The sequence below is a fragment of the Hemicordylus capensis genome, chromosome 2 (assembly GCF_027244095.1).
Source record: "Hemicordylus capensis ecotype Gifberg chromosome 2, rHemCap1.1.pri, whole genome shotgun sequence".
Taxonomy (NCBI): domain Eukaryota; kingdom Metazoa; phylum Chordata; class Lepidosauria; order Squamata; family Cordylidae; genus Hemicordylus; species Hemicordylus capensis.
Genome location: NC_069658.1, coordinates 308545341 through 308559088, shown reverse-complemented (window position 1 = coordinate 308559088; position 13748 = coordinate 308545341). Strand labels below are relative to the sequence as shown.

Genomic DNA, 13748 nt, shown 5'->3' with positions numbered 1-13748 from the left:
CACCCCCGTCTCCAGTGCTTAAATTGTGGCTCTCCTCCTCCTTCCCAGCCCTGGAAAGTTGACAGGTGGCGGGGGAAGGGGATCTGGCCCTGGCTCCCGCGGGCGAGCCCCGGATTCTCTCCACGCATATCACATAAAGAGGGAGGATGTGGAGGACTGGCATTCAGTTGTGGCTGGAATGGAAAGAGAATATTGGGAAAGTCTTAGCCAATGTAGAGAAGCCACTCCTTCTCCTAGCCTGAGGTCAGGCATGCAGATCATTTTGTTCCACCACGAAGAGATGACTGAATTGTGAGATCAAGGTTTTACATAGTGCTGTTGGGTTTTTTAAAATGAGGAACTTTTTACAGTGGAAATCAGCTGTGGGGCGGTGAGGAGGCTTCATTTAAAAAGAAAAGACAGGTGGCCATTCAGTGCTTGCCATAGTCGCTATTTCCTGTAGATATGCCTCTTTTGGCATTGTCCAATTACTCTGCCGATCAGCATGCACCAATGAATTGAGTTCCTTGATATTCTACAGTATACTTGCTTTTTTGTACTTTGCCTGTAACGTGTATATTGTTTTAAAAGGGGGGGGGACTTACAAGAGTAGAATACATTCAACAGAGAGGCACAGAGCAGGCTTTAGCAACCTCCTAAACATTTTGTTACAGTGGGTGTGAGAAGGACCCCAACTTCTCTGAGGGGGGGGGAACCCCTCATTACTTTGTGTGGGATCTGTGGTGGGAATTGGAAACCTGCTGCCCAACCTCCTCTCAGGAACCTTATGGGGCGGGGGCTTCCCATCCTGGACCTTTCCCTTTTGCACCTACTGACTTATTTTTAGGCTTGCCTGCTGGGCCAGGCAAAGACTAAAAGCCTGCAGCATGGGCGCTACTCAAGAGGACTCAAACGGGGTGTCAAAGATGCACGTGCTGTGGACACCCTCGCCCGCACCAGCTCGACTGTGCGGCTGCTTTCATTCTTCCTCCCCAGACCCCTTGCCACAGTTCGACCTGTCCCACCTTACCAAATGCAAGTTCTTGTCGGCGCCCCACTTGCTGTCCATGACCCCCGCCCACAGGCCCTACCCTTCCTTCCCTGCACGACTCCTGTTCTCCCACTCTCCAAAGCTCAACCCAGAGCACTGTCTCTTGCTCACAGCACGTCCCTAGCAGTTGCCTCTGCCGTCGCCCAGCGTGTCACTTTTTCAAAGGCCAGAGTTGGGTTTTGCTGACGAGCGCCTGAGCCGCCCAAAGAGTGGTCAAGATGAGAGAAAGGCGGGTTCCCGAGGGGGCTGGACTGGACCCTTGTACCCCCAATAAATATATAAATAAAGGTCCTCCCTTCCTCCACCCTGCGAAAAGTCCATGTTCCCGAAAGCCTGGGAGGAGATTGGCCTTCGTTGCTCCAGGCTCTGAAGCAGAGGCTTGTGGCACCGTGACCGAATGAATGGCATTCTTGTGCCTCTGGTTCTACTTCATCTGCACCAAAACATCTCAAAATACAAGATTCTCCGCTGAGATCACTGGTTTCTTGGAACTTTTATGTTTTTCTCCCCACTCCCAAGCCTTCCTGTTCCGTAAGCTCAACATACATTTCCCAGGAAAGAGCTGTTTAATTGATTTAGCAGTTCCACAGAAAAGTGCTTTTTTGTTTTATTGTTCCCTGCGGCTTTTTGTCCATTTGTTTGCAGAACTTTGGCAACAGCTGCCCAAATCCAGTCTGGTCATCCTGATAAACTGAAGGCTGGGAAATTTAGGATGAACAAAAGGGAGTAGTTTTTTGGCAGCACATAATTAATCATGGAATTCTCTGCCACGAGATGTGGTGATGGCCACCAGCTTGGATTGCTTTAAAAGGGGCCTAAATTAATTCACAGAGGACAGGTCTATCAATGGCTAGGGATGTGCATGGAACCGTGGTGAGGCGGTTTGAAGGTGGTGGAGGGCAGCATACCTCCCTGCCACCCCTTCCCCCTCCTTGGCCGGAAGTACCGTGTGTGTGTGCACTAGCTACATCTGGCTGAGGAGGGGGAAGGGGCGGAAGGGAGGTACACTACTGCCCAGAAGGCTTTTACCAGCAACGAGCACCGGTGGGGGGAAAGCGGTGGGATCGGTAAGTGCACCCTCCCCCACCCTTAAATCGGCACACAACCCCAGCCTCGAACTTTGACTCCCCTCCCCGTGTTCAAACCTCTTCAGAGGCAAATAAAAGGGCCTCCGAACAGATTCGTGCACATCCCTACCAATGGCTACTAATCTGGCGGCTATAGGGCACCTCCAGCCTCTGAGGCAAGATGTCTCTGAATACCAGGTGCAGGGGAGCAACAGCAAGAGAGAGGGCATGTCCTCAACTCTTGCCTGTGGGTAGGGATGTGCACAAACCTGTTTGGAAACCCTTTTACAGGCCACGGAACAGGTTTGAACACTGGCCGGTTTGAATGTTCGGAGGGGGTTGGGTGTAGGACTTTAAGGGCGGGGGTGGGTGAACTTACCCCTCCCCCGCTCCCCCCCCCCCCCCGCTGGCGCTGGAGTTAGGTTAAATCCCTGGGGGTGGCAGTGTACTTCCCTGCCACCCCTTCTGTTTGGCCAGAAGTACTGGGCACGTGGGCACACCCCGGCCACATGCGCATGTTGCAATTGCACGCCTGTCTGACGCGTGCACCCATGCAGCTGGCATGCGCACGCACACCCACTACTTCCGGCTGAAGAAGCAGAAGGGGCTACAGGGAGCTACACTGCCACTCCAGGGGATTTTACCTAATGCATAAGAACAGCCCTGCTGGATCAGGCCCAAGGCCCATCTAGTCCAGCATCCTGTTTCACACAGTGGCCCAACAGATGCCACTGGAAACCACAAGCAGGAGTTGAGGGCATGCCTTCTCCTGCTGTTACTCCCCTGCAACTGGTACTCAGAGGCATCCTGCCTTTGAGGCTGGAGGTGGCCTATAGCCCTCCAACTAGTAGTCAATGATAGACCTCTCCTCCATGAAGTTATCCAAACCCCTCTTGAAGGCATCTAGGTTGTTTGCTGTCACCACATCTTGTGGCAGAGAATTCCACAAGTTGGTTATGCGTTGTGTGAAAAAGTACTTCTGTTTGTTGGTCGTAGATTTCCTGGCAATCAATTTCATGGGATGACTCTTGGTTCTACTGTTATGTGAGAGGGAGAAGAATTTCTCTCTATCCACTTTCTCTACACCATACATGATTTTATAGACCTCAATCATGTATCCCCTTAGTTACCTCTTTTCCAAGGTAAAGAGTCCCAGATGCTGTAGTCTTGCCTCATAAGAAAGGTGCTCTAGGCCCCTGATAATCTCGGTTGCCCTCTTCTGCACCTTTTCCAGTTCTACAATGTCCTTTTTTAGATGTGGTGACCAGAATTGTATGACAGAAGGGGTGGCAGGGAAGTACACTGCCACCCCCAGGGATTTTACCTAACTCCAGCGCCAGCGGGGGGGAAGTGGGGGAGGGGTAAGTACTCCAGGTGTGGCTGCACCATCATTTTGCATAAGGGCATTATAATATTAGCAGTTTTATTTTCAATCCCCTTCCTAATCATCCCTAGCATGGAACTGGCCTTTTTCACAGCTGCCACACATTTGGTCAACACTTTCAACAAGCTGTCCACCACGACCCCAAGATCCCTCTCCTGGTCAGTCACCGACAGCTCAGATCCCATCAGCGTATACTTGAAGTTGGGGTTTTTCGTCCCAATGTGCATCACTTTACACTTGTCAACCTTGAACCACATTTGCCATTTTGTCACCCACTCTCCCAGTTTGGAGAGATCCTTTCGGAGCTCCTCACAGTCCATTTTGAATTTTACTACCCAAAAAAGTCTGGTGTCATCTGCAAATTTGGCCACCTCACTGCTTACCCCTACTTCTAGATCATTTATGAATAAATTAAAAAGCACTGGTCCCAGTACAGATCCCTGGGGGACTCCACTTCTTACTTCCCTCCATTGTAAAAACTCCATTTATACCTGCCCTCTATTTCCTGTCTTTCAACCAGTTAGCAGTCCACACATGTACTTGTCCCCTTATCCCATGACTGCTAAGTTTCCTCAGGAGTCTTTGATGAGGAACTTTGTCAAAAGCTTTTTGGAAGTCCAGGTATACTATGTCAACTGGATCACCTTGATCCACACACTTGTTGACACTCTCAAAGAACTCCAAAAGTTTTGTGAGGCAAGATTTACCTTTGCGGAAGGCATGATGGTCTCTCCAAGCAGGGTCTGTTCTTCTATGTGCTTTACAATTTTATCCTTGTGGATGCTTTCTATCAATTTGCCTGGAATGGACGTTAAGCTAACCAGCCTGTAAATTCCTGATCTCCCCTGGATCCCTTTTTGAAAATCGGTGTTACATTTGCTACTCTCCAGTTCTCCGGTACAGAGCCTGATTGCAGGGATAAGTTCTATATTTTAGCAAGGAAGTTGGCAATTTCACATTTGAGTTCTTGGATGGATGCCATCCGGCCCTGGCGATTTGTTAGTTTTTAGTTTTTCCAAACAGATTAGAAGAGGCCTGCACAACATAAGGCCCAGGGGGTAGATTTGGCCCACAGGGACTATTTTACTGGCCCTCAGGTATCCTGCAGAAACACAGGAGCTGGAAACTGCCTGATAGCGCAATCTTGTGCATGTTTTCTCAGAAAATATTCCATGGTGTACCCATCTGAGGTTTACTCCCATGTATGCATGTCTAACATTGCAGCCTGAAAGCAGCAACAATTTAGGGAGAGAAGAGGCATTGGCATTTATTTTGGGCTGGCTTGCACTCCAGGGGCCCCACTGACTGAGCAGGTACCGGCCCTATTTTCTGGCCATAGACAGGGGGAATAAATCTGCAAGTAACTAATATTTAATTTCAATATAATAATGTGCTAAAAATTGACCTTGCCCCCTGCATGACAAGTTGTGGATGGTTCCGGCCCACTAGGGCATTTGAGTTGTACAGCCCTGGTTTAGAACATCATCTCTCGTCACTTCTATCTGACTCAGTTCTTTAGCCTCCATCCCCGAAAAGCCTGGTTCAGGAACAGGTATATGCTCAGTATCTTGTGCCGTGAAGACGGACGCAAAGAACTCATTTAGCTTCTCTGCAACCTCCATATCCTCCTTAATAATCCTTTTCGCTCCTTCATTGTCTAATGGTCCAACTGCCTCCCTGGCAGGTTTCCTGCTTCTGATGTATTTAAAGAAGTTTTTGTTATTCCCCTTGATACTTTTAGCTAAATGTTCCTCAAACTCTCTTTTCACCTCCCTCATGTCACCTTTTGGATTTCTTGTGCCAGAAACGTATGAATTATATAAGGGTGAAATAAGGTTGACAGAAGCTTAATAGATTTTTAGAAAATTGGTCTATTTTTATCAAATATTGGTGGAATAAGGCACATTTCTCACAAGATATAAGATACTTGTTTCAAATGTTGTAAAATTGTTATGAACAAATTTCTTTTCTAAAGAATTGAATTATATATGTTGTGTGTAGATATTATTATTTTTAAATACCTTAGTGAATTTTTTAAAATAACAATAATAATGGATTTCCTCAATTTGTGTGAAGACTAGATACCAGGTGCAATCTAATGAAAATTAGGTGCTATACATTTTCATCAATTCCAGCTAAATCCTCCTGGAATTGTTCTCACTGTTTCTTGTTTAAATATTACACACATCCAATTCACATTGTAGCTAATGATTAAAAAACCAAGAGAAGTTTATGAATGTGCTGGAATTTGCACCCCAAATTCTTAGAATATTGTCAGTCATTAACTATACTGTATTTTCTATACCACTCATTTAAAATAGAATTACCTCGTAAAGGGAAAACATTACTGTATTGTTACAAAAACATCTTTCCATATGCAAATATTCTTTGTCATGAGATAAATTCCACTAATTATTAAACGTGGACTAATGGCTCAGTTGTATAAGGTGCTCTTCCAAAACATCTGCTCACAAGGCTGGGAATCCATTCTAAACCTCAGTCCAAAGGGCAAACACATTCCCATATGCAAATACAGGCTGCTAATCTCGCAGCAAACACTGGTGATAGCAGCTTTCTCCTGGGCAATACGGTTATGCTACCAAAAGAGTATATATTATTTTTAGAAACTTAAGGTGGAGTAATGTGCCTAAAACGGTGCTGAGTCAAGAGTTGGGATCTGATAAAAGAAGCTGAGGTTCCTGAATGGTTCAGGAAGCCAGCGATATGGCTGAAAGGCTAGGTATGACTCACTTGAACTTCTCTTTTCCCCTTTCTCCCCCCACCCCACTCTGTTCCTCTAAAGGTGTGGGTTAGTGTCAGTGAAAGAAACTGTAGGCCATTTCTAGAAGGGATAGAGAGACGCAGGGAGATGAGATTGTTGAGCCTGTATTGTAGAGCTAAGCAGAAGACTAATTGATCTTGATACAGCTTTCTGGGAGCCTGATGTTATCTGCTGCTGAGCTTTAGGAATGCTCTTCTATTTCCTATTTAATCCAGGGAAGTATTGTGTAAACAGACCAACTACAATCTCTAAGAACTTTTCCTCCAAGGTAAAGCAGAATCCAAGACACACTGCAAACCCTGGAACTCAAATAACTAGGGCAACAGAGACAGCATAATATTACTGTATTTACCCAAATGCAAGATGGCTCTGAATTTAACAAGCCCCTTAAAAACAGAGGTTGAATACAGGTTATACCAATATTTACCCAAAAGGAAGAAGATTCTGAATTTAAGATGATACCCTGATTTCTAATATGAAAGAACTTGGGGAAAAACCCAGTCTTGGATTCAAGTAAATACAGTTTGTTTGCTCTGGATTCGGAAGCTCCTCTTCTCAAGCAAGGCTGATTTATGGCTGGGTGCCTCAACTATAACAGTGCAGCAGGCACTATAATGCTTTTCTGCACATGCTTGAAGTCATAACTTGATCCATAGAGGATATGAGAGAAATCATTATGGAACATAAGGAACCAGAATTTTTTTTTAATTTTCAAGCAACCACAGCAGTTGAAGTTGATCCACTAGAACCTATCTATCGTTTATCTAATAAATAAGATCGGGGGTGGGGTGGGGGATAAAGAGCCAAGTGGCTTTCCACAGGACTTTGACATTACCACTGAAGCTACTGAATTTGACAGCTGTCACTAGGCCCTGCTTCTAGAGATCAGCAGTCTCTGGATCATTTCACAGCTGAATAATGGGACACACCTCAAGTGTCCAGGTCACATCCTGACACCTTGCAAGTCTGTGAATTAGTTTTGCATTACATCTGTGAGTTACTTTTGCATTCACCACAGGCAGAAGAATCAGATCTACTACATATGCCAATAAACACAGAAATATCTATGCAAAATACAGCTAAGAAGACAAAAATATTATAATTATCTAAATATTATGGGATCACTATGTTTAGAGGCATCATCTTTTCCATTTGCATGCCCAATGCATTACAGGAAATAATGAGCTGAAAGAAAAGCCGGTGGGCGGGGGCGGGAGTATTCATCCAACTCCATGGTTTTTTGTAAGGGGAAATTTGAGATGAAAAATGTATTCTTGAAACTACTTCTCACATTACAAACTGACAGTACAGGAGAACTCCTGTAAGACCTTGTTCAGATAATTATTTTGGCAGAACAAACAATTCAAGAGAAACAACTCATACTAGCTGGGCCAGGCACAGAGCATCTGTGCCGCTAGTTCTCACCTGCCTGCCCGCCACCACCATTTTCTTTTCCCGCCTGCCTCTATTTTCTTCCCCACCCCCTGCCACCATTTTCTCTCCCCACCCCGACCCCCTGGTTTCCCGCCTCGCCCTCAAGCTTGTCCTCCAACGCCGACACTTTCCTCTCCCCCTGCCAGCAGCTCACTCATGAACTCTTGCAAGAGCTGCCATGCATGGGATTAGTGACGGGTACACCTTAGAGAAATAGATGTATACACAAGCTAACCTAGTACAGAGCATCTGTGCCCCTAGTTTTCCCTCAGTGGACGCTTCTCTGCAGCCCAGCAGCCGCTTTTCCGCAGCCTGCCCGCCAGGCCACCCGTCCCCGTTGCTAATTGGCAGCTCACTCATGAATTTTCATGAAAGTTGCCACGCATGGTATTAGTACGTTTACGAGAATTAGATAGATAGATAGATTCTGGTCTACTGAATGTGGTGCTAAATTGAGGGTGGAAGTCAAGTATAGTCTGTACACTTTTAAAAACAGGATTTATATCCATGTGCCTGACCAGATTATCATTACATGATCAACATGGTATGATGATGGCTTACCCCATTCTCACCCAAGTTGAATGAGGCATCCAAGCCATGATACCAGAGAAACAAAAAGGAAGGAGGTAAACCTTTTTGCTGGGCTCTGTCACTATGTAGATGAGGCTCATATAACTGAATGTTGCTCCTTACAAACAACCACAAAACAATTCCAACAAGCAGAAATTGTCTCATTTCTTAACTGAACATAATGCTCCTCATAAGAAAAAGTGAGGGATCAGGTTTTGGTGGGGGAGATTGCCCTGGGCCCTACACATGTGAAGGTGGGGGGGGGGATCCAAAGTATGGTTCAGTATTTGAAATAATCAGATCAATCCTTTTCCTTCAAGGCAGTAAAACTAAACAGTTATATAACCATAGGATCCAGAGTTCTTTCAGTATTTTAGGTTATTACATTGGCAGAGGCTGCAGTGAGAAGAAGGGGCTCAAATAAACATCCTCCAAATCCTCGCAGAGTCTTTAAAAAGCCCTTTGGGGGATGCATTACTATACAAGTGGATCTCATTATACACGGATCCAGCATCCGCAATTTTGTGTATCTGTGGTCAGGTAATTAACACTCAACCTCGGCATACTCCCACTCAAAAGGCAGAAAAGGAGTTCATTCCACGTATCTGTGGGCTGGTACAGCCGGAAATGACCTCGGAGGTCATTTCCAGTCACCATTTTGTGGTTCATTTGCTGTTGTTGCTTTCTTTAAAAAAACCCCACAATTATGAGGAAAGGCTACAGCATCTGGGGCGATTTACTTTGGAAAAGAGTAATGGGAGACATTTTTGAGGTGTATAAAATTATGCAGGGAGTGGAGAGAGTGGACAGAGAGAAATTTTTCTCCCTCTCTCACAACACAAAACCAGGGGTTATCCCATGAAACTGAAGGTCGGGAAATTTAGGACCAGCAAGAGGAAGTATTTTTGCATACTGTGCATAATTAATCTATTGAATTCCTTGCCATGGGATGTGGTGATGGCCACCAGCTTCGAATGCTTTAAAAGGGCTTAGACAAATGCATGGAGGGCCAGTCTATCGATGGCTACTAGTCTGGTGGCTGTGGGCCACCTCCAGCCTCAGAGGCACGGTGCCTCTCAATACCAGTTGCACCTAACATAACACAATTAGCTTTTGTTCATGTGAATGCTTGCCAGAATTGGGGATGCTTTGATTTTACCTGCTTTGTGTGCTCAAGATAACACAAGCAATGAGCTCCTGCTGAGAGGAATCAGCTTTCGTACACAAAGAAGCAAGGAATACATGACGTCAGAGGCGTAATCATGAAAGTGTTACAGCAAACACACCCCCACACAAGTTTTGCAGTGCTATAAAGACTTTAACAAGTATGAACCCACAACAAAATGTTGCAGTATATCCCTGGTGTGCATGTTACCTAAGCCTGTGGCTGAACATGGTGAAAAAGCAAAAGTTAGTCTTACTTAATATGCAAATTGAGTACTCAGGCTCAACCCCAGCTCCTTTTTATCCAACCCCAATCGGGCAGCAGCGATATAGAAAGATGCTGAAAGGCAACATCTCATAGTGCACGGGAGGAGGCAATGGTAAATCCCTCATGTATTCTACCCAAGACAACCACAGGGCTGTGGGTGCCAGAGTCGAAATAGACTTGACAGCACACTTTACATTTAAAGTTTCAAGAGTTAAAAGCTGGTGAGGAAACAGTTTAATGTTTTCATCAGTATATTTGCTGAGGTTATAGGGAGGGAAAGGGATTGTGGAATAGGTTATCTATCTAATGGTGAATGTTGTTAGTTTATTGTGTGACTGTGACTGCATCTGCACATAAAATGATGAGTGTTTAAGTAGCAGGCTTTGATAGGATCAGGGGCTCATCCAAATCCTGGGAATAGCTGGAGGAGGTTTCAATAACTGGGCTGCGCCAGCCCAGGAGTTATAGCAAGGGACACACTTGAGCAGGGCCGTGGCTTCAGACAGGAGCAAAGAGTCAGAGATCAGAGTTAGGAACACGGAATACAAGGGCCTGGGGCTGGAGAGCTGGGCAGCAGTTCAAACAGCAGGTGCACTAGATGAGCTATTGCTTCCAGCAGAGACTGAGAAGGCTTAAGTAGACCAGGAAAGGCTTAAGTAGGCCATGCCCTTTCCTGCCTGAATGTGTGGCTGGAAGGAAATCCTCCTCACTAGGCCTTTCTGGCTCTTAATCCTCCTCCAGAGGAGCCCCATCTTGTGGCAGCTGACAAATGTGCACTCCTCCACCTTGCCTACAGGGCTTCCCGCTGGTGCCTACAAGTTGGAGGACTGGGTGGAGCCTCTCTCAAGGAGTGCAGGGCAGTTGGTGGAGGCTGGGGAGCCCTGGGGGCAGGTTTTGAGTCTGTGTAGCTTCCTCTAGACTTGGTTCTGATTCTATGAACTCCCTGGAGGCAGCAGCAGGTCCCTGAGTCTTGGGGTTGCCTGGCCATGCGGGAGCAGGGTGATCCTCCATGGTGCTGCCGAGGAACGGCTCCTCATTGAACAAGGAGTCCCCTTCCTCTGGCGGGATGTTCAGGGAGTCAGGACTGATTCCAGAGGGGGTCCAGACATTGCAAATGAACAGATTCAGTTTGCAATGTTCCCTTCCATTCCTCAGGAGAGTTCACACATGTGCAATTTTTATCTTATTTTTATCTTATAGTTTTTAGCTTATTTGAGGAGGGGGTTAACCCCTCCACATAAAGATAAAGTTATACTGTGAAGTTGGTGTTGACTCCTAGCGACCACAGAGCCCTGTGGTTGTCTTTGGTAGAATACAGGAGGGGTTCACCATTGCCAGCTCCCGTGCAGTAGGAGATGATGCCTTTCAGCATCTTCCTATATTCCTGCTGCCCGACATAGGTGTTTCTGGGAAACATACCAGCGGGGATTTGAACCAGCAACCTCTGGCTCCTTAGACAAGTTACTTCCCTCAACATACCAAAAGCTTAAGTGTGTCAACTCTCTACCCCCTCAGAAACACAAAGGCATGAAATGGCTTTTGATAAAATAAAAGTTTTTATTTCCCTCCTCAGAAGAAGAATGTGATTGTATTCTTAATAAATTTCTCCCTCTTTTTGTTCCCCCTCTCCTCACCACAGTTCAGTTAGAGATTTGCCTACCTGCTTGTCTGCTACCTGCACTCTGAGCCCATGCACATTCTGTCCCATTGACTTAAATGGGGGCAGTTTGTGGGGCTGACTCCCTTTGAGTTTTCTGCTTCAGATTTTTTGAACACCAACGTGCAGGTCATCTGGAGTTTGCTAGTACCTCCTACTCACCCGCAAGCGCTCTGGTTATGCATCCATATGGATCATAACATTTCCAGCTCTTTCCGAAATAAACAACGGTTTGTGGTGAAAGGGTTTATAGCGGTTCCTCAATAAACGTTAAGGCGGTTCTGTCTAGGTCCAAGACTTCCACAGTCACATCAAACTAGCATTTGATTTTGACCATAAGCATTTTAAATAAGTACTTTATTTTTTACCATTTAGGATAAGCATTTCAAAGAAGGAACACGTGGCAGATTGTTTCTGACTATTTGCAGATTATTTTGTTTCTCTCTTCCCCCCCCCCCCCCGCGCTTCCCTTTTTCACCTTTTTGCTGCTGGCGTCCCAGAGTCTGTGTAGTAAATAAGTTTACATAGGAAAATCATCTTGGCTACTTTGATTTAATTGCTTCCTTCGCGCCTCCTGTCCGGCACCCGGCGAAAAGAAAGGGCAGCAGCGCAGGCGTAGTTATCTGGGCTCAGCAAGAGGTGCAAGGGGGGTACCATGCCCTGTTGACCTGCCTGGCTCTCCCCCGCAGGAAAAAAGAGCGTGCGAAACAACCCGTGTCTTGCTGTTTGGGGCCCCAGCCAAAACACCGAAGGGTTCCGTGCTTGCTGGGCTGCTCGGTTGGTGGCTGGCTCAGGCCGACAAGCCGGCTGCGCTGAGGGGGCGGGCGGAGACATAAATTGGCGGGGCGAAGCCCGGAGGGACCAGTTGAGACTTTCCAAGGAAGCTTACACGGAGGACAGCAAGCGAGGCTCGGCCAGGAGGCGGCAGCAGAGACGGCAGCGTGTCATCGTCCCGCCGAGAAGCGAGCGAGCGAGCATGAATGCGGCGACTTGGGTGCTGCTGCTGCTGGTTGCGGTGCTGAGCGGGTGCAGCTCCGAAGAAGAAACCCGCCCGGTAAGGCGTACTTCGGTGAGACTCGCGGTCAAGCCCTTGTTCTCTCTGCCGCGCTATGTGGGTTGCTGCCGCTTCCCTTTTCCCTCGGCAACAACTCAACGCGTTTTGACAAGCTGTAGCTTTCGAATTTCTGCTAGGAATAAAGGTAGCTTTTCAAAGGCTTTGCCTATGAAAGGTAGCAGTTCCTCACTGGGTTTGAGCATCAAAAAACAATACTGGCTAAGGATCGTTTAATTTTCAAAGGTACCCCAGTTAAAGGTGTGCGCGCGATTTTTGACAAGCTTGTTATCAGAAGTTCCTTCCTGGTGACTCGGGTACCAATATTTGAAAGGGTTTTGACAGACGGGTTATCAAAAACTCACGCCTATCAGAATCTCATAGCTGTTCATCAAACAATAAGTCTGAAGAAGAGAGTCGCTGGGTTCAGAAATACTTTGTCTTTAGATCATTAAAAAAAATCAATGGAATTATATGCCTAAAGTAGAACAAACCTTTTACTTTTGTCTGTCTTGGTGGTAGCCAAATCACCCTCCTATCCAGTTATGCATACATACATACATGCATGCAACCACACCAATTTTTCATCTTGACTGAGCATATGCTTTTTCTGGATTGAGAAAAAAATATCAAATTAAAACAATTTTGGTCCCCCTGACCATTGGTGATAAAGCAGTTGCTATTTTCCTTACCAGGGGATGATATATTTCTCTGGGTTGAGAACAAATTGCTGTTGTTATTATTATTATTATTTTTAATATGTGTTTATTTGTGTAGGAGTTTCTCTGTATTTACACCTGTGTGTTTATTCGTTCAGGGTTAGAGTCAGAAATGTGGTTCCATGGCAGACAGATACAGCACCCTAGCAAACTTTGGTACTTGTGTTCTAATAATAGGTTTCTTATGCAGGCATGATATTCTTATAGGCACCCATCAGCTTTTGTATCTTGTAGGGTCTTGTATAAGAGAGTCTCAGAAACTGATACCCAGTTTTATTAAAAATACTTATGCGCACCATTCTTAAATGAATTCATGGCAGTTTATAACAAAATTGCTTTAAATTAGTTCTTTTTAGATCAAATTTGGGATCATGAAGTAATTATATCCCCAACCCTTGTCAGTTGAGGCCAATTCCCAATTGTAGTCTCAAAGGCATTCCCGCCACTTCTAGCGATAAAGTAAGAAGGTCAATGGGGAAAGCCCCCCTCCCTGCAGACCTTCTTGTGCTCAAGCTCTGAAGCTGGCCCTTCCCATTAAAGGGATTCAGTTCTGAAAATGTTTCTCTTCGCATAAAAGTAATTGGGCACAAACACTTGTATAGGGAGCTACTTAATGGCTACA

At 45.8% G+C, this 13748-nt stretch overlaps 1 protein-coding gene across 6 annotated transcripts in view; it reads left to right on the top strand.

Annotated features, from left to right (window-relative positions):
• Window positions 1-11370: 11370 nt before the first annotated feature.
• The window catches only part of IL17RB (interleukin 17 receptor B), a 35537-nt gene continuing 33159 nt past the window's right edge, over window positions 11371-13748 (top strand). For 2 of the 6 annotated variants that reach the window (XM_053298455.1, XM_053298451.1), the window contains exon 1: window positions 11371-12410. Coding sequence is in view for 3 of the 6 variants with exons in the window: in XM_053298451.1 (XP_053154426.1) it covers window positions 12333-12410 (78 nt within the window). In the remaining 3 variants the exon portion in view is untranslated. Of the gene's footprint in view, window positions 12654-13748 lie in introns of all 6 variants that reach the window. The other 4 variants (XM_053298452.1, XM_053298450.1, XM_053298453.1 and 1 more) reach the window with 3 other exon arrangements.